The sequence below is a fragment of the Eulemur rufifrons genome, chromosome 20 (genome assembly GCF_041146395.1).
Source record: "Eulemur rufifrons isolate Redbay chromosome 20, OSU_ERuf_1, whole genome shotgun sequence".
NCBI classification, from domain to species: Eukaryota; Metazoa; Chordata; class Mammalia; order Primates; family Lemuridae; genus Eulemur; species Eulemur rufifrons.
The window spans coordinates 48,584,097-48,609,446 of NC_091002.1; the positions used below are offsets into that span (position 1 = coordinate 48,584,097).

The 25,350-nt window shown below is 41.4% G+C and overlaps 1 protein-coding gene across 3 annotated transcripts; it reads right to left on the bottom strand.

The window, feature by feature from the left end:
- Positions 1 to 1,485: 1,485 nt before the first annotated feature.
- On the bottom strand, positions 1,486 to 11,335 carry PRELID3B (PRELI domain containing 3B). Of its 3 annotated transcripts, XR_011236372.1 has the most exons (7): positions 11,199 to 11,335; positions 7,025 to 7,193; positions 5,746 to 5,835; positions 5,260 to 5,330; positions 5,040 to 5,142; positions 2,235 to 3,651; positions 1,486 to 1,539 (listed from the first exon to the last, which is right to left on the bottom strand). XR_011236372.1 is itself a non-coding variant. In XM_069495532.1 (6 exons), exons 1-6 carry the CDS (start codon positions 11,228 to 11,230, stop codon positions 3,532 to 3,534), a joined length of 585 nt encoding a protein of 194 aa, XP_069351633.1. In that variant the 5' UTR covers positions 11,231 to 11,335; the 3' UTR covers positions 1,894 to 3,531. The 3 variants fall into 3 exon arrangements, 2 of the variants coding, with proteins under 2 accessions (XP_069351633.1, XP_069351634.1); XM_069495532.1 differs by lacking the exon at positions 1,486 to 1,539 and having other exon boundaries at positions 1,894 to 3,651; XM_069495533.1 differs by lacking the exons at positions 1,486 to 1,539; positions 5,746 to 5,835 and having other exon boundaries at positions 1,894 to 3,651.
- Between the last annotated feature and the right edge of the window lie 14,015 nt (positions 11,336 to 25,350).

The window sequence follows — 25,350 nt, forward strand, 5'->3', positions numbered from 1 at the left end:
CCCGTTCCTCAAGCGGGTTCCATACTTGCGCCCCAAGAGCCACCACTCACCTTTGTGCATAGTTCTCTACAGTTTACCAGGGGCTTTCATCCCTTCACCCTTTTTATTGAGAAGGAAACTTGAGGTCAACATGCGCAACTTAAAATAAAAAAATACCCGTAACATTATAAACGACTCCACCTCGATGCTGGAAAGAAAGACCAAAAATGCTAACAGCGGTTATATCAAGAGAAACCTCCCCGTCCCTTCTACTTCCCAAGCTTTAGGTAACTATACTACTTTGAGAACATAAATCACATACTTCTCAAAGAAAAAGGACTTCCTCAACTAAGAATTGCTCTTCCTTGGGCATTCCCACGTCCACCCGAGGTGTTCAAGCACATGCTGTCGGAGGCTCCGCTGCCCACTTCACACCCTGCCTCGTGGCCCGCAGCCTCGGGAACCTGGCGCCTGCCCGCGTGTTGTCCACAGCGACGCCATCTTGGGGCGGCTGCGCCCGAGGCCCGGCCCACCCGGTGGACCCCGCGGCCCGGGTCACGCGCGGGCCGCTGCCCCCTGCCGTGCCTGGCCTGACCTCCCGACACCGGCCTGCGCCCAGGCCGCGCTCCCAGTGCCCTTCCCTCCGGAGGCTTGGGCCTACCTAAGTCCGGCCTGTCGCCAGTACGCCACCATGATGTCGCAAGAGTGCAACGGGTCAAGCCGAATCGCCAGGACACCGTCAATGTCGGCTCGGCTCTGCAGGGTGGCCCAGCACAGGAAGGTCAGGCCCAAGAAACGGAAGGGGCGGGGCGCACGGACCTGCCAATCACCGCCTCTTACCCCGCCCCGCCCTCCCGCACGGCCCCTGCTACCCTGCCTTGGAAGACCCCCGGCGCTGGGAACCAATGGATGCGCGCGGCCTGGGCCACGGGTGCCAATCCCCAGGCAGGACGGCCGGCCGCGTCTGCCAATTGGCTCCACGACCGCCCTGGGCGTATGCCCCCCCGGGCTCCCGTAGTTACCCCAGCGGGGGCGGCCGGGGCAAGAGGGCTTGGGGGGCCACCCCCCCGTCCCGCTGCTGGGGTGCGGAACGCGTGTTTCAGGAGGGCGAAGACGCGGCGTGGTGCGGGCACGGCCGCCGCGCAGGGCTCGTGTTTGCGCCCGCCGTAGGGAAACAGCGCCGGCTTTTTTTTTTTTTTTTTTTTTTTTTTTTTGTGGACAACCGAGTTGAGGTTGGAAAAGCACTAAGCACCGTACCTTTCCTCGAATTACATTACAAACCAAAGCAGAACCTCAGTCGACAAGCGTGCCCGTTCCCCGGTATTTTCCGTAGTTTTAGGACATGGCCTATGTTGTGCAACAAGACGGAGGGGAAGAAAATAGCGGCCGGGGAGGGAGCGGGAAAAGAAGCGTGCGGGGAAAACGGGCGGGCAGTAGGGCAGCGACCAAGCCCGCGGAGGGAAAAGCCCCATCGCAGCGCCTCTGATTTAGAGAACCCAACTCACCTTGGTGGCAGTTAAAGTGTTTGCTCATAAGGGAGAAAAAATTTTTGCTCTTCACCTTTATTAAAAAGAAATAATAATCAGGAAAAACATTATAGTTAAAGGAAAGTTTTTATTAACAAGAAGGTTTTTCTTAACTCATATGAGTTCATTTTTAATATTAAATAGGGTTAGATGCTCAGTAGTCCAAGTTTCATTTATGAATACTTTATTCCAGTTTAGTCCTCTTAAATGCATTTGCTTACTGTGTATTTATATTTTAACAGGTAAAAGCTATGAATTACCAGCTATTTAGAAAGAGATAATTAACTGCACTGGAAAATAAAAATTTATAGAATTTTCTCATTAGATCAGAATTTTTAAAAATGAAATGAAGGATTATGATTTGCTTAAAAATCTTTTATCATGGCATTACACCTTTTCCAGAACAAGTATAATTTACAGAAATTATACAAGGCAGCCTTTTATCAAATATCAATATTTAGAACGTTTTGTTTTGCTGACATGTTATTTCAGTTGTAAAAACTATCTCTTGTTACCCAAAAAAAAAAAAAATTTTTATCGGATTTCACCTGTTTTTACAAATGTCCTAGGAAACCTTAATCTGAATATCTTAAGTAGAAAAACAATAATTTTAGAATAGTTTGTTATACTACTTCTGTGGCTTATGCAAATGTTAACTGGTCTCTTTTATAGGAAATCTTACTAGTTTATCCCACTAAGCACTGTAAAACAAAGGCAAGAGCTAATCACCTTTTAACAAAAATACTCTGTATGCAACAAATGCACATATCAAAGATATTACTTCGTGGTTGATCATTGCCTCCTACAAAATATGAAACAAAGTACATTTACTGGATTGTTTTTCAGTTTGCAGCTGCCCTCTGGCATCCAAAATAAGGATTTCCCATAAATAAAAGCTGCAGTGCAATTCACTTAGTGGTTAGTTTAGGCCAATCCTCCCCCCACCCCAATTATTCTTTGTTCTTCCTCACCGCCCCCACCTCTCACAGTGGCACCATATTATTAAAAACATTAAGTACCTGGGGTTTATGCTTCAGATCAAGACATCACTTGAGTAATTTCAAATGATGTACAGCTCTTCATGTAAAAAAGATGTTTTGTGGTCACAATTACTTCAAAAAGTAATTACATTCAAATAACCTGACATATCATGCGTTAGCAATTACAAAACCATGATTTTGACACATGGCAATTTATAAGTTAGGCAAATGTGAATTGCTAAAAGATGTGAACAGCTGTTCTTCTTTTTAAGTTTAGAGTGCTGCAAAACTCAGGTAATGAACTTATTTTTTCAGTTAACATAACCAGCCCACATCACAGCATACTAAATCACAAAGTACAAATCCAAGGAAGGTAATACCTTTACTAAGTCACAAAACTTTGGCAAATCAATACAGTACTTTTTAATACAATAAAACTTTATTTTTGTTGGAGTTATATATTACTTCAGAGGTAATTTTCACTCCAAAAATACTTAAGTACAAAACCAAAACACTGGTTTTTAATGGTGGTTTATAGCAGAGCAAGTTATTTTATACTTGCTAAAAGATACTAAAAATTAGTATCTTTTAGAAGTATATAATTTTTTCTTTTAAAGTGAGTTCTCTCATGCAAGCTGCTGAAGTTACAACAGCAGGGCAATCGTGTGTAAGAGATGGCTCTGCTTTGTTTTGGGGTTGGTCCAAAGCCAGGTAGAGTTCCAATGCAAGAAAAGCTTTAAAATTCTACCTTAAGGAGATTCAATGTCAATACCAATTTCCAAGTACTTTTAAGAAAACTGTTAAATTTTCATATAAATACTGGAAACCTTAAAATTAGACAGTCATTTCAAACAAAACTAATTTCAGATGATCCCTTTTATTTAGAAGCCCTGTATCTCTGTTTTGATCAAAAGTCACATAGCCTTAAATCAGTTTATTAAAAAAAATTCTACCTAAAATATAGTTGTATTTTTTAAATAACAAATAAATATATTGCCAGCTTGGAGAGACCTGGGGGACCCAACGTTGTCTACCAACTTGTCGTATCATTTTTCTACAAATGCTGCTGCTGCCATTGGAGTCCTTATGCTTCCTCTTGCTGAAGCTGTCAGTTCTTCAATCTCGGCATTTAATTTATGTATTACCCATTCCATTGCTTCTCGGCCCTTAAAAAAAATCCAATACGTTTACTGTTACTGAGTGATAGCAAAGGCAGCATTTATCAAATAAATGGCACATCAGCAAGTAAAAAGGAGTGTTACAACTAAACCTTACAATGACACATCATTTTTGTTCTTGCTTTTTCTTTTCTAATGTTATTTAGCAAACATCAAATGCCTTGAGCAACTGGCTTGATCTACAAACTGATTTTTATTTTGTATGCAAAAGATGTTCTCAAAAGAATCTACAATTGAATGACAGGATGCCTTATTTCATGATTAGAACGGTCTCCTTTTGGGGAGTAAGGTCAAATCTCTTTTCTTTTTCTGTCTACAATTTAAACCAAAATCCTGTACTACACCCGGCAGGATCTGATCCCCGACTCCCCTTTTGCCCCTTCTCCCTTGGTGCTCTATGCAGTTCCTTGAGGAAAAGAAGGAAGAACATTTCGCACTTCCCGTCCCAGGGTCTTTGCATATGCAGCTCTTCCATTCAAAATGCCCTTCCTGGCATACCCCTCACAACCAACCCACCCCCTATTTGGAACTCTGCAGAAACATCCCTCACTAAATGCTAATTAAGCACTCTCATACCTTTCTGTACCTTTCCTTTCCTAATGACATGCTGTGTGATTGTCACCTTCCTCTTATTTCCACAAGGGCAGAGACAACATTTGTTTTGCTCCTCACTGCATCCCTCATCTAGCCTAGCACTCTGCCTGGCACAGAGGAGGCATCTATGAATAATATCTTTGACTGATGAATGACAATAAACCTATGTTATAAAACATTGCATTAGGCATCTTTTTCTAAACTCACTTTGTTTTAAATCATGCATTCTCAATGGGGGTGATTCTCAATGAGGCAAAAATTGGTTCTTGGGGGGATAGATAAAAAACATATATATAAAGCACATATATATATATATGTGATATTAGATAATTTCATGGAGGTAGTGATTGGGAAACAAATATCTAAAATGGACTTGGGAGGAGACAATAATGAAAAAAGGTTGAAAAATAGTGCTTTAAACAATGACACACAGCTACACATCGAGCATCCTACATGCTGGGTCCCAGGCTATACTTTCCATGTTATCTCATTTATTTCAAGCCATGATGGGTATTCCCCACTTCACAGATGGGAAACTGAGGCTTAGAGAGGTTAACTTAATTGCCCAACATTGAAAGGCTGGTAAAGTTAGAGCTTGGATGTGAACCCAAGTATGCTGCCTGGACTGCAGTGCCTGGGCAAGTAGCTGCCTAGTGCTGTATGGTGTCTCATTGCAGAGTGGCTGAAAGTTAGCTTACAAGGACAAACACACATTCAGCACCAAGCTCTTCCAGGAGATGAACCCAGGGAATAATAAACAATTAAGCAGCAGCCTTACTTACTTTATTAGCATTTGAAGATATGGTACTTGCCATCAGTCCTTCAAGGTAACTGCTAAGGCTGACTCCTTTCACAGTGATGATGGCTTCCTGAGTCAAAATAGTTCTAGAACAAAACACATTTACACCATTCGGATGACCCAAATTTCATTAGAAAAACAATTTGATAAAAAAAATTTAAAGCACCCTATAAAGTAAGTTTGTTAAAACACTTTTTACTCACTTTTCTGAGTCCTGAGGATGTGGTTTGTATATAAGTCTCTCATCTACTGAAACCATATTTGTAAATGAAATCTATAGAATGGGGAAAAAAAAATGTCAAATCATTTTGGAAAAGATGATTCAAACATTTCCAAAATTAACATACAACTGAAAATCTTACTAAACATAAAACACAACAAAAAAACAAATAAGCCACTGACATTTCTGTATAAATGTAACAAATTTCACTATTCATCACCTACTTCTTATTTTAAAAAAACTTGAGAAAGGTATAATGATAAACACATGATCCCAAATTCATTTGAGTGCTATCCCCCAGGGACACGCAGGATCATTAGCACAGTAAGGCTAAGGAAGCTACTACCAACAGGGCAAAGACATACAGCACATACATAGGGATTTTCTAAACCACACTGAGAACACACATTCACTTAGAGACAAAAAACTAAGCCAGATAGTAAAATTAGAAAAGGGAGCCAAAACTTACATTAGTAGATTTAAGTTCCATTGTTTTCTCTACAGGATCAACTACAGAATGTTCTTGCACATATGTTTTGGTTCTTGCTGCACCAATAAGCTAAGTAAAACATTCAGAATTAGTAATCAGAGGAGGAAGAATTTCTTACCAAGTATATCAATATTTTATTTGAAGGTAAAAATGTGTTACAATTATCTTGAACCAAAAATCTGTTTCATGAAAAACAGAAAGAAACAGACAAAGGTCAAAAATGAGGCCTATTCACACATCATGGATGAGCGGAGACTGCCAGACACAAAAACATTTCCCAGAGGCAGTGAGGAACCAGCCCACTGAGAATGTGTGCGATGCAAGGCACTACACTGAAATTTCAACGGTGCAACAATGGGACACTGAGGCTGAAATATGGAAATCAGAAGACTTCCATGGGAAATGTGGCATCTAGGAAAAGGAGAGCTCAGGGTATCTGTTAATATCTTCCTAGAGCAGTCCAAGGGAGAGGGCACCAGGGCTTCCTTCTCCAGACAGAAAAACAGCCTTCTCACTGGGGAGGTTCCTCCGCCAGCATCCAGTGTCACTCCTTGTGCTATGACCCCAAGCCCATGACCAATCTTGCTCACTACTTTTTCCCCATTATCTGATGTCACAGTTTGTATAAAGCAGGCAATTAGTACATTCCTGTTGAAAATTGTGTACTTTAATTTTTAGAGTGGACCTACTTTCTATAAAAAGACCCTCTACAAAAAACTGGATCCACTTATATACTAGAGTTTTCTCACATCATGACACACTGGCATTCTAGTTTCTTGTTGGTTGGATCGGCTCACTAAAGCCTGCTCATTTATAACTCAATAGAATTATTTCTAAATGTACAGAAAGGAGTACCAGACCTTGAAACAAATGTGGCAATACCAAGTCTGAGAACATACCCTGTACCTAATGTGGTCAACCCAACACTGACCACAGCAACTGCATGATCAGACCATTACTTCTAAATCTTATTATTGGTCTCAAGTTGCTGGCAAAAGCAGGAAAAGCAGAATATAACTCCTTTTAGATTACAGAGCATTAGCTGGCTTCCTTCAGGTTTTATCGGGTGCCTTCATGAAGACTGTAATAATATTTCCAATTCATTATACACTCATAACTCAAGTTTATTATAATACAATTTGAACTGATGCAAAAGTGACATTCAGAATTGGCTCCCACAACCTATTTGAAATTATAATGTGGTTTAGAAAACTTCTCTACAGCAGTCACATTTCTCTCGGAATAAAGACACACTTACAGACTTCACAATGGAAGGCAGTCCCCACTCTGTGCTGAGAAGTCTATGGCTGTGCAACTTTCCAGAGGGATCTATATGTCTGTCCAATACATCAACTCCAACCACACTCGGGTTCATAGGGTTTGGGTATTTCTGCATTGCAGCTGTGGTAACTGTTTCCCATGGGTGGCTGCCAAAATGAACCAAAAATCAAACATTAAAAAATATGCATAAGAATTAAATAATTTTACAACCCATCAAATCATTCTTTACAATGGAAGTTTAATTAGTTTACCTAGGGAAAATTACTTTCTGAAACACTGATGCTTAGGGGAGATAGATCTACATTTATAATGTGTACAGACTTTGGTATTGTTTCAGAACACAGGCTGAAACACAACCAATGTCTATAAAGATCAAAGTAGCTTATAGAGCATTACAGGATAGTTTCCTAAACAATCTTTCCTATTTACCATTATCCACTTTCACAAGTAAATTTTGTCTAGGAAGAACCACATTTTAAAATGTATTTAAAAATTATGTTCTACTGAAACAAGTAGCAAAAACTGTCAAACCTTTTATTCTTTTTTCTGACTCTAATTCTATGAAGTTATAAAGAAGTAACAAAAGTAAGAGAACTTATAGGCACTGTAAATTCTCACGGGTATTACTGAAAGAGCCAAAGCATTATTGACTTAATTATTGAAATTTTTCTCTATATTAATATAGTAAGTAACAGTGGCCCCTCCAGTCAATCTTTATCTACTGTTTTTCTCAAAGGAACAATTCTGATTTCTGTTTTGAAAAGGTCATTCAATACAACAAAATGTTCTTAAGGCACTCCTAATATGCTATTTTCTAATATTCTCTTTTAATATAATAAGCATTTGCTTATCACCCAAGATTGAAGTGGTAATATCACATCATTTGAGAACTTGCAGCATCTTTATTTTCTTGAAAAAGCACATATGCTTGAGTGATTCAAAATGTGACGTACATTTATTTGTTCACTTCACAACTCCTATGAATAAGCCGCTTGTACAAAAGCTATCCTTTTCAAAAGAACCTTTATTAAGTACAATCAGTATTAAAGGTGATTTAGTCACCTGCAGTCTGAGTCTAACCCCTTTTACATTATTTATCTGTGCTCTCGTCTTCATTTAAAAGAAAAAAACAAGATCTGGAGATAATGTTTCAAGCTACACTGATAAACCACACAGCATTACTTTTTATTTTTCTAAAAGCAAAAACAGGTAGACATTCATCTTTTTCAACTTTTCAGAGAACTCAAACTGACAACCACATCTTGTCAACAAAAGGAAAATCTCAACTCCATTAATTTCCCAGACCCTGGACAACCAGTGACATTATTTTTAATGTTTTCACTTTCTTTATAATATTGTATAAGTGAACTTCATTTTGTTTTTAATCTCAAGCCTTATTCAGCAATCGATGCAGATATATAAACAGAGCTGTTTCATAAATCTAAACAGTCCACACAAATAGAAGTGATACAGGCCAACCACTCTGTTACCAAGGCAACTATCTAAAATGAAAATCAGATGAACCCTTTCCCTGTCTCCATCTAGTCATATACCATGGTTAGCTGGCTTCCATGAGCTTATCTCTTCCCCTTACCCTCTCTAAAAAATTAATAATTGCATGGCTTCAGGGTGGTTATGCACTATTTGTAATTTAGTACATTTCTCCTCTCTGAGCCAATCTGAAAACACTGATGTTGACTTAGTTGGCCTAAGACTGCTTTATGAAACAACTAGCTCAGAGAATACATATAACAATTAAGTCTTCCAGCAATTAATTTTAACTGTATTAACATAATTATATTGGGCATCCTTATACATTGAAAGAAACAATGAATGATTTCAACTGGATGCCAAGGATATACGAGGCCTCACAAGGAAGTGTTGGAAAAATCAAAGATGGGTAAGATGTAGATGATGACTTGGCCAGTGTTGTTAGAGAGTAACATCCTGAAGATGGGAAACACAAAAAATATTAAGATTTCTGAGAAGGAAATTATGACTTCAATTTCACGTAGGCTGAGTTGGAAGAGCCTCTCAGTAGGTAGTGATATCCAGTAGGCACCTGAAAATAAGAATTGGAGTTCAAGAGAGGAGAGAGCTCAAGGTATAGACTTGGGTGCTATAAATGTGTATATATCACTTCACACCTCAATCAAATAGCCCAGATTATCTGGGCAGAAAGCACAGATCAGAGCTGCTTCCCCTAGGACATGTACAACACTTATTTGAATATGTCTATCTTCTAGGAAGAAGGCCCCAGAGCTTTCATCAAATCTCAAAGAAGTCTGTGACAAAAAGAAAAAAAAAAAGATTAAGATCACAGATGGACTCTAACATGGGAAGACCAACAACAGCATCTCATCAAACATTTACACTGAAAGGGAAAAAGGGGAATGCTGAAGAGAAAGACAGAAAGAGTCAAGAGGGGAGTGGGTGACAAGCCAGGGAGAAGAGTGTTAGGGAAGCCAAGGCAGAAGAGAGTTCTAAGGAGACTCAGTGCCAAGAACTTCTGAAGCATTCAAACCTGCAAGAGGACTGCAATTAACCATTCCAGGTGCTGAAATGGGCTAGCTGAGAATGTAAGAAGTTAAAGAACATCAGAAAGAGTATAAATTTAGTGTCTTCACCCCCTCCCCCGAGACTGTAAACAGTAGGGAGAAAAGAAAATTTCCTTCTGATTCTAATATTCTATATTATGTAGGATATAGTGGCCCCATGGCTGTGTCGTATGTACAAATGTTGGCGACTTCTTTTAAAACTGCCCTCACGGCCGGGCGCGGTGGCTCACGCCTGTAATCCTAGCACTCTGGGAGGCCGAGGTGGGCGGATCGCTTGAGCTCAGAAATTCGAGACCAACCTGAACAAGAGCGAGACCCCATCTCTACTAAAAATAGAAAGAAATTATATGGACAGCTAAAAATATATATAGAAAAAAAAAATTAGCCGGGCATGGTGGTGCATGCCTGTAGTCCCAGCTACTCGGGAGGCTGAGACAGGAGGATCGCTTGAGCTCAGGAGTTTGAGGTTGCTGTGAGCTAGGCTAACGCCACGGCACTCACTCTAGCCTGGGCAACAGAGTGAGACTCTGTCTCAAAAAAAAAAAAAAAAAAAAAAACTGCCCTCAGAAACACTTTTTAACCTCAAATGGCTAAACTAAAATATTTATCACAAAGCTATAATTAAAACAGTGTGGCAACAACAGCAAGATCAGTGGAATACAAGAGGTAACTCAGAAATCCATTCAAATATAAATACAGCAGTGTTTGGCAAAGGTGGCATTTCAAATCAGTGAGAAGAATACGGATTAATAACTAGTTACTTAGGCAAAAAAAGGATATAGCTGCTTATACTCGTGGTTCTTTTGTATTATACATTGAATCATAGAACTGGAAGAGAATTCCCAACATCCACGTGGTAACGCCTATTTTCGTTACTGAAAATTTCACACTGACCAAAAAGATGTTAGTGACCATGGCCTCAAAAATATCTTACACTGGCAGGCCCTGACAGTACCATCACCTTCCATATATCAGACGAAAATGGGTAACCCGGGGTCACAAACTTAGTTGCAGCCTGAGCTAGACCTTGGACTTCAAATTCAAGGCTCTCTGTTCCTCAGGTCGGGGAGTCGTCAGAAAGGTTTCGCATCCTGGTGGCCAGAGTTCACCCGAAATTCACATTCACAGGGAAGAAACTCCACCCACCGATGGCCAGGACACCATGGCCAGGACACCGAGACTCTAGAAAAAACCCAGGCCTCCCTCTCGGATCCTTGCGTCCGCATCCCACAGGGTTTAGCAAGGCTGGTTGTAGCAGCTACGAGCGCTGTCAAAGACCTCATGCTCGTGCTCTGCGACGCCCCCACGACCGCGGGAGGTCGCTTCCCGGGGCACAGGGCGGAAGTGGCCCTGGCTCTGGCCAATCTCCCAGCAGGACGGCGACCTGGAGGTCCTGCGCCGCCGGGCTCGGGCGTCCCGGGGTCGTGACCTTGAGTCCCACCGCCATCCCCCCCGGAGCCTGGAGGCCTCAGGCTTCGCTCTCCTCACTAGGCCCGACGCCTCGAAGCTTCCTGAGGGTCGCTTCTGCCTCGCCACGATGCCAGGCCCAACTCGCCCGCCCGGCCCGGAGTTGCCCCTACACCTCAAACTTACTCAAAGACATGTTCCGAAGTCCAGATCTTCATGGTGCGGGCGACCCGCGCGATGTCCGGGCGGCGTTAAGGGACAATGAGGCAAAGAGGCTACACCTACCCCCGCCCCACCCCCAGCACCCCAGCGCCCCGGCCGGCCGCGCAGCGCGCAGGCGCCGTCGGGCCCTACGCGAGGGACGTCCCGACGCGCTGCCCCACGCCCTATCCCGGCCCGGGTTTTGCCCCAGCCTTGCGCGCGGCGCAACGCAACCCCGCCTCTTAGCGCCGGGCGCACCGCGCCGGCGCAGTGCAGGGGCAGCGCCAGGCGGCGGGCGCGGGCGCAGAGCTGCGCAGGCGCAGGCCCACCGGCGCACAGACCACCGGGCGGAGGTGGGGGAGGCTCGGGTGGAACTCGGGACCCTGGCCCGGCCAGTCCCTTCGTCCTGGCGTTATGAGGCCTGTAGACGGATCCTGTCAGCCCCTACCACGGGCAGGCCATGTGGTGTTCACCGGAGCAAACTTGCCTGGCTCCCTCTGACAAAGTTCCTCCCGCCCCCCGCCCAACCCAGGCTGTGGCGGGTCCACGGTCAGCCATGCAACTGGTCAGTGGGCTCTGTGCGCCTGCCACCTGCCCTGCAAGAGCTGGTGGCCCCCGGCTGGATGAGTCATGGCCTGGGAGAAGCCCACGTCGGACAGGATAGCGTGGCTAATGGCTAGGGGCCGGGTGCGAGGCGTCCCTGAGTTCAGAGGACGGGTCTCAAACTCAAATGTCGCCTCCCGGAGAGACCTGCCCTCGTCACCCTTCCTCAGCAGGTTCTCCAACCTTAGTTGCTCCATCACAACATCCTGTTGCATCTTTCTTAGCACTTGTCACTCTGAGATCATCTTGTTTGTTGTTTATTCGTTATCACTTCCACCGGAATTGAGCCCTTGAAGGCAAGCATCTGGCCTGTCCTGCCCAACGATGGTTCTCAATGTCTCCTGTATAGCAAAGGCTCAATGATTCCTTACTGACAAATGAAATAATTGATAATTATTTGTGGAATGCGTGAATTAATGAAATCATCTGGTTCATCCGTTTAACTTCCTCTGGATTGAGAGCCTCTGAGGGCGAGGCTCTTGCCATACTTGTTCAAGGATCCCTCTGAACCCACATGCCTATGTGCTGCATGAATGAGTGAATGACTAAGAAGTGAGGGGCAGAAGGAGATGGTGTGCGGTTTCCTTCAGAGATGAGCTTGTCCGGAGGACACCCTGCCTGGCTTAGCTTTCAGGGCAAGGCTTTCCGCCCTTCTCGCCCGCACTCTCCACAGCCGCATACCTCCTGACGGAACTATTAAATATTTGCCATTTTGAATGATGGTTATGGAGGAAAATCTTTACATCTAGTTAGAAGCTAGTTAGAAGTACTGCCTCATTCTTGGATTTAGGTTGTTTGATTGTTAAAAACAAATAAAAGCTTAGTTAATTTAGGAAGGAGGATAATTTTTTTTAAAATAGCCGAAGTCTTTTATGTAAAAAACCAGAAAAATTACATTAGACAAGAAGGAAATAATATGGTTGGGTAGTTGCTAAGTGCAATTTATGGTACCTAGGTGGGTTTTTTTTTTTTTTTTTCCCCAAACCTGCAGTACTTAGAGTGATTTCTCAGGGAGGTAATGCTTTAAGGGCTGCTGAGAGTGTCTCAGCCTTGATTAAGATGCGAAGTTAAAGTCGTTGGGTGTTAAAAACATTGGTTCAGAAACCATCAGCACAGAACAGCCTGTCCCTGCTATTCCTGGAGCTCTGTGAGGCTGTTCACCATCCAGCATTACTATTCTACTTATTTTCAAGAATATTATTCTGCCCCCTAGTTCAAAATTCCTGTTTTTTAAAGTCATGAAAATTAAATGACACCTGTTCCTGTCCCCACTGCCTCACTGTGTTAGTCTTTTGATTTTCCTTACTACATCTGCAGTGATGGGGATGGGGGTTTGGGAAGGTGGAGATCTGGACCCAAGTGCCTTTTCTGTGTGTCTCTCCATGGTGGAAATCATAACACCTCCTACTTGGATTTAGAGAGCAAGAACTTTACACATATTATCTCCTATGTGAGACTCAGTAGAGACATACAGAGGAAGCAAATTAATGTTTTTTAAATACCTAAGCATTGTACTACTGACAGTGCCTCTCACAGAAGCAGAGAAGTCATTAGCTGGTCATTAACTTGATTTGAAATTAGGTGACTCACTCTTATGGCTCTTGCCCCAGGGATGACACATCCCCACACCCTTGGGGTTGGGATCTACAGTTGGGATCCTGCTCAGCCCTGCAACTGGGAGGAAGAATGCAAATGTGATTCTTATCTAAGAGGAACTTCACAACTGGCTGGGGAGCCCAAACACAAGTCAAGAAATTAGAGAATATTTAAAGGGAGAGTTTTGTGTTCATAGTCAAGAGACCAAGGACTGTGAAGTGCAGTTCTTATGGAAGATGGTGACCAGGGCATCTTCCTGGACCACACAGGAGGATTTGGCTGAGGGGCTGGGATCTGGGGTTGGTATGTGAAGAGGCAGATGGCAGCACCCATGCTCATGGGTCCCATCTTAGCAGGTCCCAGAGACAGGCTTGGCAGGAGCAGCAGGTGGAGCCATGTGCTCTGACCTCCCCTGGGCCTCAGTTCCCATTATTTCCAAACTTCATTCATATATCTTCTTCACATTTGTGGCACTATCTTCATTCTACCTGTTCCTTTATTACTTGATTTTTTATATCTGTGTGGTCTAATAAGAAATGTAGTTCGTCTTTGTCCTCAGTTCCTGTCCCAGAGCTCCTGAAACCCTTGGGATTTCCCGAGGGATGGGGATACCTTTGGTTATTCAAAATGAGCCTCTTTTGATACCATCTCCAGGTGGATAGTGTCAGATCTGAACTGTCTGCTGGAGAACTGCTTGGTTTGTGGGGAAACTTCCTCCGCCCCCTACCTGGTATCAGAAATATACCTGTGTTGTGAGAGTTTAGTAGGAGAAACTGTGCTTTTGTCAAAATAAGCTTCTTTACAAATACACGTTAAATAAAATTTTAAATAATTACTGTCAACAGAAAACCAGTATTTTTTTCCCCAATAAATACTGAATACATAATTCTTAAAGCAGTAAGCATTGTGGGCTCCCTTAACACCTTTTTACTAGACTCTGGGGGTGGGCGTGTCCCACTCACAGGTCCATTTCCAAACCTCCAAGCTGCTCGTTCAACTGTTACCCATTCTCCTATACTCTGGTTTCTCTTCAGATCGTATAAATCTTTCACCTTTTACCCATTCTCCTCAAACTCCAAACCACCTTTTCCTTTGAACCTCTCAGCAATGACTTTTTTCTCTGAATTTGCAGTGACCTCCTTCAACTTCTCCATCTTCCTCTTCAAAATGGCTTGTAGTCTCATCAATCCTTCTTGTGTTTCTTCTTTTTTTTTTTTTTGAGACGGAGTCTCACTCTGTTGCCCACGCTAGGGTGCCGTGGCGTCAGTCTCGCTCACAGCAACCTGAAACTCTTGGGCTCAAGTGATCCTCCTGCCTCAGCCCTCCGAGTAGCTGGGACTACAGACATGAGCCACCATGCCCGGCTAATTTTTTCTATATATTTTTAGTTGTCCGGTTAATTTCTTTCTATTTTTAGTAGAGACGGGGGTCTTGCTCTTGCTCAGGCTGGTCTCGAACCCCTGACCTTGAGCAGTCCTCCCGCCTTGGCCTCCCAGAGTGCTAGGATTACAGGCGTGAGCCACTGCACCCGGCCTTGTGTTTCTTCTTGACTTTGAGAATGTGTCCCTTCTCCTTTCCAATCGTTTTGCCTGTGCTCCCTTCATTTATTCACTCTTCATCTGTTCTGGGCCATCCCTGTGCCCAGGGAGCTTACACTGGTATCACTGGCATCTAATGGGTAGAGCCTAGGGATACTGCTTAACATCCTACAATGCCCAGGACAGTGACAGTCCCCCACAACAAAGAAGGATCTAGACCCACATGTCACAGTGTAGAAACCCTGGTTTACAACCAACAGGCTCCTATGATCTGTCCCAGCCTACCTGTCTGGCTTCCATCTTTTGTCCTTCCATCCCCCACCTCAGCTGAACCCTACAGCTACATCAGTCACTTGCTGTCCCTCCACAGGCTAACACACTTCCACACCCTTGAACTTTGTACACGGTGTTCTCTTGGCCCAGATGTACTTTCCTCGTATTGGTCCTTAAGAGCCTTACTCACATCTTGAGATCCTGTGCAAATACTCCACTCCCTGAGTGCCTCACTGATACGCCTCTCCTCTAGCTCAATACGGTGCCTTCCTTCTGCTTGTGTACTCCCAGTGGCCTTTCTATGGCCCTCATTTTGACACATCATAGCATAAGTACTGTGTGCGCCTGGCCACGCTGCAATTTAAAGTACAAAGTGATAACTTCTGGGTTAGAGGAATGGGGATCTTCGTTATCTAACTCTTCATTTCTTGAGTCCTTGCTGTAAATTTGAAAACAGCAGCATAGAACCTCATATGTCGAGCCTACATGTTTGCTGGTTAGTCTCTCACTGGTTGTCCAAGGCTAAAAATGTACCACAAATGGTTGGAAAACGAAACCCAAACTCTCGGGAAAGATGCAGCATTTCATCAAGTTCATCAGAATAATGTTCAAGAATTCCTCTGTTATACACTAAACCACCAATAGAAGACTTTGTGTAGAATTAAGACAGTTAATGCCTGAGTTGTGAAAATTGACAAGGGATGGTTCACAGAGAAAAAGCATATCATAAGGCAATGATTTAAATAGTTAAAAACTGAGAGAAACCCTTGGGAAAACTAGTCAAGTCCCTGAATAATTCTGCAAGGATGTCCATTGCTTCGATTGAGTTGTGAAATTGAAACAGGGTTGGGGGGGGGGCAAGGGCAATATACGTAACCTAAACTTTTGTACCCCCACAATATGCTGAAATAAAAAAAAATTTCAAAAAAAAAAAGAAGAAATTCAAACATATTGTATAGTGCTATTTTCCAGTTTGGTGGGGAAAACCATGGCAAAAACTGGCACTTGATTCATTCTTTGTAATAATTTCATAGAGTTACAATTTTAATATAAGCCATGTGCATATGTATATATCTCATATAAATATATATCATAATATATGTATATACCTCACTACATCTATGCATATGTAATATATGTGTATATACAAACTTACTATTATTTTATATTTTATTTTTCAGGGTAACATCTCAGCTACACTTTTTTTTTTTTTTTGAGACAGAGTCTCACTCTATTGCCCAGGCTAGAGTGAGTGCCGTGGCGTCAGCCTAGCTCACAGCAACCTCAACTCCTGAGCTCAAGGGATCCTCCTGTCTCAGCCTCCCGAGTAGCTGGGACTACAGGCATGAGCCACCATGCCCGGCTAATTTTTCATATATATTTTTAGCTGTCCATATAATTTCTTTCTGTTTTTAGTAGAGATGGGGTCTTGCTCTTGCTCAGGCTGGTCTCGAACTCAGCTACACTTTTTGCTTTTCATTATTTACTATGAAATTTTGGTGTTGGTTTTAAGTGGATTCACTTTCAGTGGGCTTATTGGGTAGCAGTTACACACCAAAAATGGGGGCTTTCTTAAACTCCACAGCTAGGATTACATAGAAAGATCAGGTAGAAGAAAACAGCAGTAAGTACTTAGGGAAGGAAACAGCAAGGGCAGAAGTGCAAGGAGGGGCAGGGGAAGTTTGAGCTGTTTTTAGGAAGCCCCACTGGCAAAGCCCTTGGCATACTCTCACCTTTTCACTTTGTGACCCAGGCAGCCCTTGGAGGGTGGAGAGCCAGGGTCCGTGTGGTGGTGGAATGAGCCAGAGGGAAGTGACTGGCACAGCTCAAGGCTGGTCTCTCCCATCTGGGGCACTTAACTGGCCAGGAAGGAGAGACCAGAAAGCAAGGGGAGCTCAGAGCCCAGCTGAGCCTCAGGCCAGAAGCCCACGCTTGTCTCTGCGGAGGGGTCCTCCCTCGTAATAATGAAAAGCAAAAAGTGTAGCTAAGATATTCCCCTGAAGAATAAAATACAAAATGATGGTAGTAAGTTTATACACACACATATATATTACATATGCATAGATGTAGTGATGTATATGCATATATTATGATATATATTTATATGAGGTATATACATATGCACATAACTGAGAATAAAATTGTAACTCTATGAAATTATTACATAGAATGAATCAAGTGCCAGTTTTTGCCATGTTTTTCCCCACCAAACTGGAAAATAGCACTATACAATATGTTTGACTTTCACAACTCAATCGAAAGAATGGACATAGTACTTCTAATTTAACAAAAAAACTAGAGTCAAATTTAATTTTGTTCCCATTAGTAATTGAAGATTTCGGGTAACTGTCTATAACTTCCTATATATATCATTTTTTTCCCTCTGTTTTCTGTTTACCTAAATATCTAACCAAGTTATTCCTAAATCGCTGTCATAAGAAATGAATCTCTTTTCCTGAGAGGGCTCTGACTATTCCAGTAATTCCTCATCCTGAGAAATTAAGGGTAATTACTTAAAGCTAAGCCAATTTGTCTCATTAGCAGTTTTCTCATAACCAGGTCCATACTGAAATTAGCTTTACTCTCTTCTATGCTAAAAGCTTTTACCATGAAAAGAGTCTCATGCACTCGTACACAGAATGGCAGAAGGACTGGCCGGAAATTCTTTCTGTGTTACTAAAAATGTCATCATCGCAGGTGTGCCCCAAGATGAACAGTTCTTGCAATCCTTTCTTTCACATTTGTCTAATTGATATTGTTTGGTCCCCATTATGACATTAGGAGATGGAAAGGTGCAAAGATGTCCACTGGCCACGAGCCAAAGCCCTGAAGCCCAAAGAAGGCTCATAGCAGCATTCGAATTAATGTAGATATGAGCCACGTTTTCCTTTTTCCTGTCCCCTTATACAGGACTTTTTTTTGAAGTCACCCTGAGAGTGACCTGCTGTTTGGTGACCATGGCCAGCACAGCAAGTCCACTGCATGTCTTTCATGTCATCAGGGGGAGCACCAAGACTCATTCTCTTTGTGAGAAGCATAGTTAGGTTTACAGAAGGGGACAGAGCCTGGCTCTCCTGCTGGAGCTTGGCACCTTCCTCCATTTTGCTGGAGGCAAATTAGTTTTCTGTCTTTGCTGGAGGCAAGTGGGCCAGTCCAGAAAGAGACTTCGGCCTTGCAGGAGGCCCTCAGCCACAGGGGCCTTGAGACAGAGAACTACATCTGCGGCTGCATACTGGCCTGGGACGGATTCAGAAAGCTGCTTTTTGTGTGGCCTGTTCCCGCTCGACTTTATCTTGGTGACCTTTTGGATCTAACATTTCAGTGGCCAGCAGTGTGCACACAGAGGGGGGCAACAATTATAGCCACAGTCCCCTTCCTGAACACAGTACAGCTGCCTACAGTTTCAAAGGATCAAACTGGCACCTCTTTCAAGCTCCTGGGGCCCAACCCACTCAATAATGAGTGCCCGGGCAGTATTCTGGGATTAGTAAATATCTCGTCTCTCTCCAAAGCAGCCCAGAGCTGGCCATATATATTCTCTCATTTGCCAATGTGACATCTTGTAAAGAAAGGAAGTGGTGGGGGGGGGCTATTATTCCCGTTTTATAGGTAGCAAATGGAGGCAGAGAGATGTTGGTTCCTTCCCTGTGCAATTCCTAGCTTTATTCTCTTGTCACTAGATCATGGTGTGGGGAGCAACAATGACACCACAACACACAACTTGGGTGATGTGCCTCCCTTGTCTCCTGGGCTCAGAGTGCAAGGCTGGGGATAGCAGAGCACGGTTGTTGCAAATCCGAGCATGACCTGCTGTGTTACTGCTATTCATGACCTAAGAAGGGGAGTGCGTTACAATGTTCCAAACATAAGTGGATGTGCAATAAATACTTGCTGAATTCTATTCACAGAATTTGGGGTAAAGTCAGCATTTTGCTTTATCATGGTCTTCCTGAGAGACCTGTTGTGCAGAAGTGTGACATTTATGTATGTTTAAAAAATTGCATTAAAAACAAGCACAAAAGTGTGTAAGAGTAAAAGGAAAGTCAGTTTGCTACGAATCATTGGGTAAGGACTGACCTGGCCCTTTTAAAAAAATACGTCATTTCATCATCAAGACTCTGGGCCCCAGCCCAGAAGGATGGCATGAAGCTGTGGAGCAGAGGGAGGAGTATACCGTAGGTAGAAGGTTCTTGAATATGGCTCCAAGAGGAATATTTGGCAGGTCTTTTCCAAGGCCCCAGGAGTCAACAAGTACTGGACAACAGGTACCTGCAGGAAGACAGGCAGCCTCTCCTCTACTCACCTGGGAGCCCGTGGCTTGTCCTGTTGCCATATGTCCAAACTAGTTGATTCAGTCATTTCAGAGCAAAAGACTAAACTGGAGTATTGGCATCCAAGATGGAAACAGGACATCTATGACCAGCCTCTCTGGCAATGAGAAGGTGCAGCCTTTGCGCACCTGAGTGTCTTGCTGGGAATGGACAGCACAGACATGTCAGCTTCCATCTTGTACCCTCCTCCTAAACAAAACAAAACAAAACAAAACAAAATAAAAAAGAAGTGTGTCCTTTCTGGCTGTATGTGTGCTTCTCCACTTGCAGAAAGAAAGGACATTGAGATGCTCCAATGTGATGCTGGAAATTTTCCAAAAGGTTTTTTCCATGAAGAATAAACTGTTAACATTCCAGACTACAAAGCAAACCAAACTTGGGATCGGAGGGATCTGGGGGCCTGCAAGAAGGCAGAGTTTTCATCTCCTCAGTTCTGGTGAGAACAGCACTTGGACAGAGAGAACAGTAGGCTGCCATCTCCGCAGAGGTGGTCTGTCTCGTTTACACATGTATCCTCAGTGCCTGCACGCGCACCTGGTGCCAGGCACAGAGTAGCTAGCTGCTCAATAAGCCTGTGTTGAGTGTGTAAAGGAACCAACAGAAAGCAAGCCACGCCCTGGCATTAGGTGACACCATGCCTTATTCATCAATGGGGCCAAGAAGAGTGTGTGCAGTATACAAACCTGGACAATTACTGGAATTTGGAACTTGCAAGGCGTAACACGAAGGTCCCAAATCCAGAAAGAAGATGAGTGCACAGAGAAAGAATCAGCAGGTGCCCAAGTCTGAGCAGTGACCCTGCCAGCTTATGGGTCTCAAAGACACGTCCAGGGAGACCAGATAGAGAGGCGGGGGCTGCTCCCCAGCTGGTAGCTCAGAGCAGGTCTGGAGGGAGGCATGTGCCTGCAGCTCAAACAGCCTTCATTTGAGAGAACAGCTGTTTGCTTGGGCCTTAGGCCGAGAAAAAAATTGCTGAGCCATATGTCCTTAGTAAATCAGTGCGTGGCCCTATTAGAAAAAGTGCCTGAATGATTGATTAGAAAATAAGCAGCCAGCCCTTGCATATTGCTTTACTTGTGCACTGCAAGTTTGTTTACTTTCAAAATGTACCAAAATCTACCCTGCTCCATCCACTTCCATTTTTCATCAAAGAAACATTTGACAAATGCATGTACTGTAACCACCGGGAAGAAAGTAAGACATTTCCTTAAGAGCTGGGACTGCAAAGTGAAGCATAGCTTGAACAGAAAACATCCCTTCTTGTGAATTGTGTGTTACGTTAAACAGTGATGGAAATGGTTATGAGTACTTGCAGGCTGATTCATCATAATGGAATCTTAAATTCACGTGGACCTTCCTTCCAAACACTTCAGACACCTAGTGGCTGGGGAAACAGAGGCAGCAGGATCCATGAGTTGAGAATCTTTGGAAAACAGTGAAGACCATAATCTACAGCTCTAGTCTTTTTCCTTTTCTGATTTGTCTCGTGACTCTGAGTTATAATGTAGAAAAAGCCTGCCTTGAGAATAATTTCAGTGGTTTCTCATTTCTTCAAATGGCATTGAATATAATTCTGAATAAGATGAGACCCACAAATAGTTTTAGTTATTTGTGTCAGCCAACTGGTGCCTTCAGCAAAAATACATTCAGGTGTTTACTTTTTTAACAAGATTAATCAACACATAGCATTGGTTGTATATCTATTAAAATTATACATCGAGTAATTGTGATTTGAAAGTTAACATAAAAATTTAAAATTTTATTCAAACCTAATTGAAAAGTACAAAAATCAATAGCCTTCTTTCATGCCAGCAATGATCACTTATAAACAATAATGGAAAAATTCTATCCAAAGTAATTCAAAATATGAAATATCTAGGAAGAAATCTTAAAAAGAGATGTGTGGAATCTCAGTAAAGAGAATCATAAAATTTTTCAGAAGAACATAACGGGAAACTTGAATAAAAGGAAGCACACTGTGCTCCTGGGCAGGAAGATTGAGTGTTTTGATGTTGTCAATTCTCCCTAAATTAGTTTAATGAAATTCCAATCAAAATCCCAATAGGACACTTTCGGAACCTGCCGGAGTGATTCTAATGTTCACTTTGAAAAATAGAAAGGTGAGGATAACCAAGAAAGTTTTGAAAAGGCAAAGAGCAGAATTTAATCTACCAAATATTGCAACAAATTAAGCCCCTATAGTAGCTAAACCTGTGTGATACTGGGCAAAAATGAGTAGAAAGAAATGGATTAAAATCAACCTTAATGTGTACGACACTTTAGAATTTGCTTTAAATTAATGTTCCGAACCCAAGGGGAAAGGATAGATTAGTAAATAAATGGTGCTAGAGCAGTCAGATAAGTATTTGGAAAAGACAGAAAGTTGTATTATCTCAGGCTACACATCTAAATCAGTCCTAGATTATCTAAAGAGATAAGTGCTAAGTATCTAGTTATTCATACAGATTCACCTGCTTAAGTAGTACAGAGTCACAAATATAAGAAACATCAAAAACAACATTAGAAGAAAAATATAGTATGAAAATATTTACCACAAATTTTATTTGATAAAATAAGAGTTAATTCTCTTAAATTAGTCTCATGCTCCTCCAAGGCTAGCCATAGAAACCAGAACTGATTTTCCCCAAAGCCAGCCATAAAACCTAAAAATATTACTCTAACTTTCCCTTTGCCTTTCTGTGTAAAAACTGGCCATAAAGAAATCATCTGACCCACTTTGTTTGACTGGAGGTCATAAAACCCCCATTCCTATTCCAGAGAGGGCCCTGCCCCACACCCGATGGGAAGGAACGCTGCTCAGAGAGCCCAAGAAGAATCTAGACAGACAGGCCTTGCTGGGTTTCCCCACTCAGTCTATTAGCATTAGATCCTAGCCTTTTTGTCCAATCATATTTCTACAGGGCTGTCCATACTTTGTTAAGCTTAAGCATTAAAAACGGACAATTTCCCCTATATCTTTGGGTCTTCATTCTGAAGGCTCCTGTGTATACAGTTAAATAAATGTGTGTGCCTTTTCTCTAATTAATCTGCCTTTGAGAGTTGATTTTTCAGTGAACCTTCAGAGGGCCAAGGGGAACTTTCCTCTTGGCCCCTGCAATGGTCCCCCCCCCAAGTCCCCATTAGGTGCTTAATAAATGTCTGCCAGTTAATAAAGAAAGAGATTTCATTCCTTCCAGATGTTGTGTGGCTTTGAGTTCCACGTTATTGAGTTGTGGTGTTGCTGTAGAGGTAATGAAGAGCCAGCAGCACTTCTTAGGAAGAAAATTAATAACGACCCTAAGTAACTCTGATTTATTTTTATGACATGCATTAATGACATTTTAAAACAGACTTTTTAGGACTTCAGTCAGTAGGGGGTGCACCGACGCTGGAGATTCTAATATTAATAAAGACTAGCGCTTATTTATTAATCCTTAAGGTCCGTCATCCTGGTTATTGCGTTATTTCCTATCTCCTCTGTCCCCCTCCCCTCGCTCTCTGTCCTCCGCCTTTATTTCTCACCACTATGCACACCAGTTATAAAACTGGATTTTAATAAGAGTTAATTTGATATTTCGATTTATTAAGTTGTTACGAGTAAGCGTGACATTTTTGAGAAATTAGTGCTGTATGGAGAGGAGTTAAAATTGTGCTTATCATTTACTCAGGGCAAATTTTCTATCAGAATAGGTGAGAAAGTATTAGCAAGAAATGGAGGTGATATTTCAACAGCCCGTGTGAGCACTAATATGAATACTATAATTGGAACAAGCATAACAGTGACCTTTAGAGAAAGGATATTTCATAAAGTGTTCATTAAAGTGTCTCTGGAACATTATTTTCTCAAAGTTCTTTATGAAACAAAATTAATAGAAAGCTAAGGTTTATTGAAATTTTAAGGAGGACAGAAAACTGTGGTGTTGTATAGAGGAATTGGGGGGAAATAAAATGAGGTTTGTTTATAGTATTTTGGGAACAAAAAGGAATTTGATTGGCATATTTAAAATTTGAAGAAGATAGCTAAAAATATTGTACCAGAATAATGGGCCTTGGGATCAAAACATATGAAATGGGAATCAGCATTTCCATGTGAGAAAATGAACAACTACAGAATTCAAGAAAACACCATCTGCATAGGAAAAGATTAGTAAATAATGGCACTGGGACAGTCAGTTATTTGTGGTAGGGGAGAGTTTGAGACTCGGAGGTGTCTAAACTTCATTAGACAAAGTTATGCTGTTTTGAAATGACGATATAGTGAGTACCTGTGATTTTCTCCCCTTCAATTCCTTTGAAATGCTTATAAGATGGTTTAAAACAAAGAAAAATATCAGCTATAAAAATGATTACTCTGGTGAATCAAATTCAATCAAAATTTTAAAAATTTTTGTAGAAGGAAAAAGAATGAAGCTAAAATAAAAAGAAAAATACCACATGGAACACACATTAGAAAACAAAGATGTTTTCTATAAAACAAAGGGTTTCTATAAGATATTTCAACATTGTGCTTTTTATGAATAATATACTAATAAAAAGTCACATATGCAACCCAAAATTAAAAGTTTCTGTAGATACAGCAATGATAAATAAGGAAAGCAAAAGTGGCAATCATAATACCAAATAATTCAAGATAAAATATATTAAGTGAAATAAATGAGTGGTTACACAAAGATAATTTCAGTACATATTTAACATATAATAATTGTGAATTTATATGTACCAAGTAACATAGCAACAAAATACACAAAGTGAGGATTGTATGAACTTCAAGTAGAAACTAACAAAAATTCAGTTGGAGAACAGCATTAAATTCCTTATAATCAAAACCACAACAGGTACAGTAAACAAAATTCTGTAGTGTACTAAGTAACCTATACTTTCTTTAGAATTATTCAAAGAAGCTTACTAATCTTATCACTTGATAGTTTACATAAAATCAAATGAATAAATATCACCAGAGGTTTTATAGGCTATATCCTGAGCAAAATATAACTAAAAATCAAAATTAAAAGCCTTGAGAATAAACAAATAAAGTTGCAAATTACTGTGATATTTTAAATATCCCTCTAAAGAACAAGTGGGAAAATAGGAAAATAAAGGACTCAATAAAAGGTGACTTAGAAAATAATAATAATAACAATAAACAACTACATATAAAAATCAATCAAAATCAATGTTTAGAGAAAAAGTCAACAATAGCTTTGTTTTTTATTGTTAAAATGAAGAAGAGAAGATAAATTTATTATTTAACATAACATTTCAGTGAAGAAAAGACGTAATGAAAAAATAAAAAGATAAAGTCATAAATTGGAAACCTAGAAAATATGCAGTAAACAAATGCAAGAACTGATTCCCTGAAACTTTAAAATAGACACGTGATAAATCTATTCCAGAAAAAACAACAAAAAAACCCACATAAAATGTAGAAATTAGAAAGGAAATGGAAATTTTATAGAAATAAAAATTTTAAGAATTAAGTATTTATAAGTATGCTACTGTATTTGTACTTCTCAATGAAATGTGTAATTTCATACAAAATAAAAGTTAAGATCTTTACAGATTGAACTATTTATAGCTTGAATTATTAAGATAAAAACTACTAAGATTCCAAGAAATAAACTCTGAATCTGATAGTGAATTGTGGTTTTGTTTTTCTTTCTTTCTTTCTTTTTTTTTTTTTTTTTTTTTTTTAGGCAGGGCCTAGCTCTGCTGCCTGGGCTAGAGTGCAGTGCTGTCATCATAGCTCACTGCAACCTCAAACTCCTGGGCAAGCAATCTTCCTGTCTCAGCCCGTGA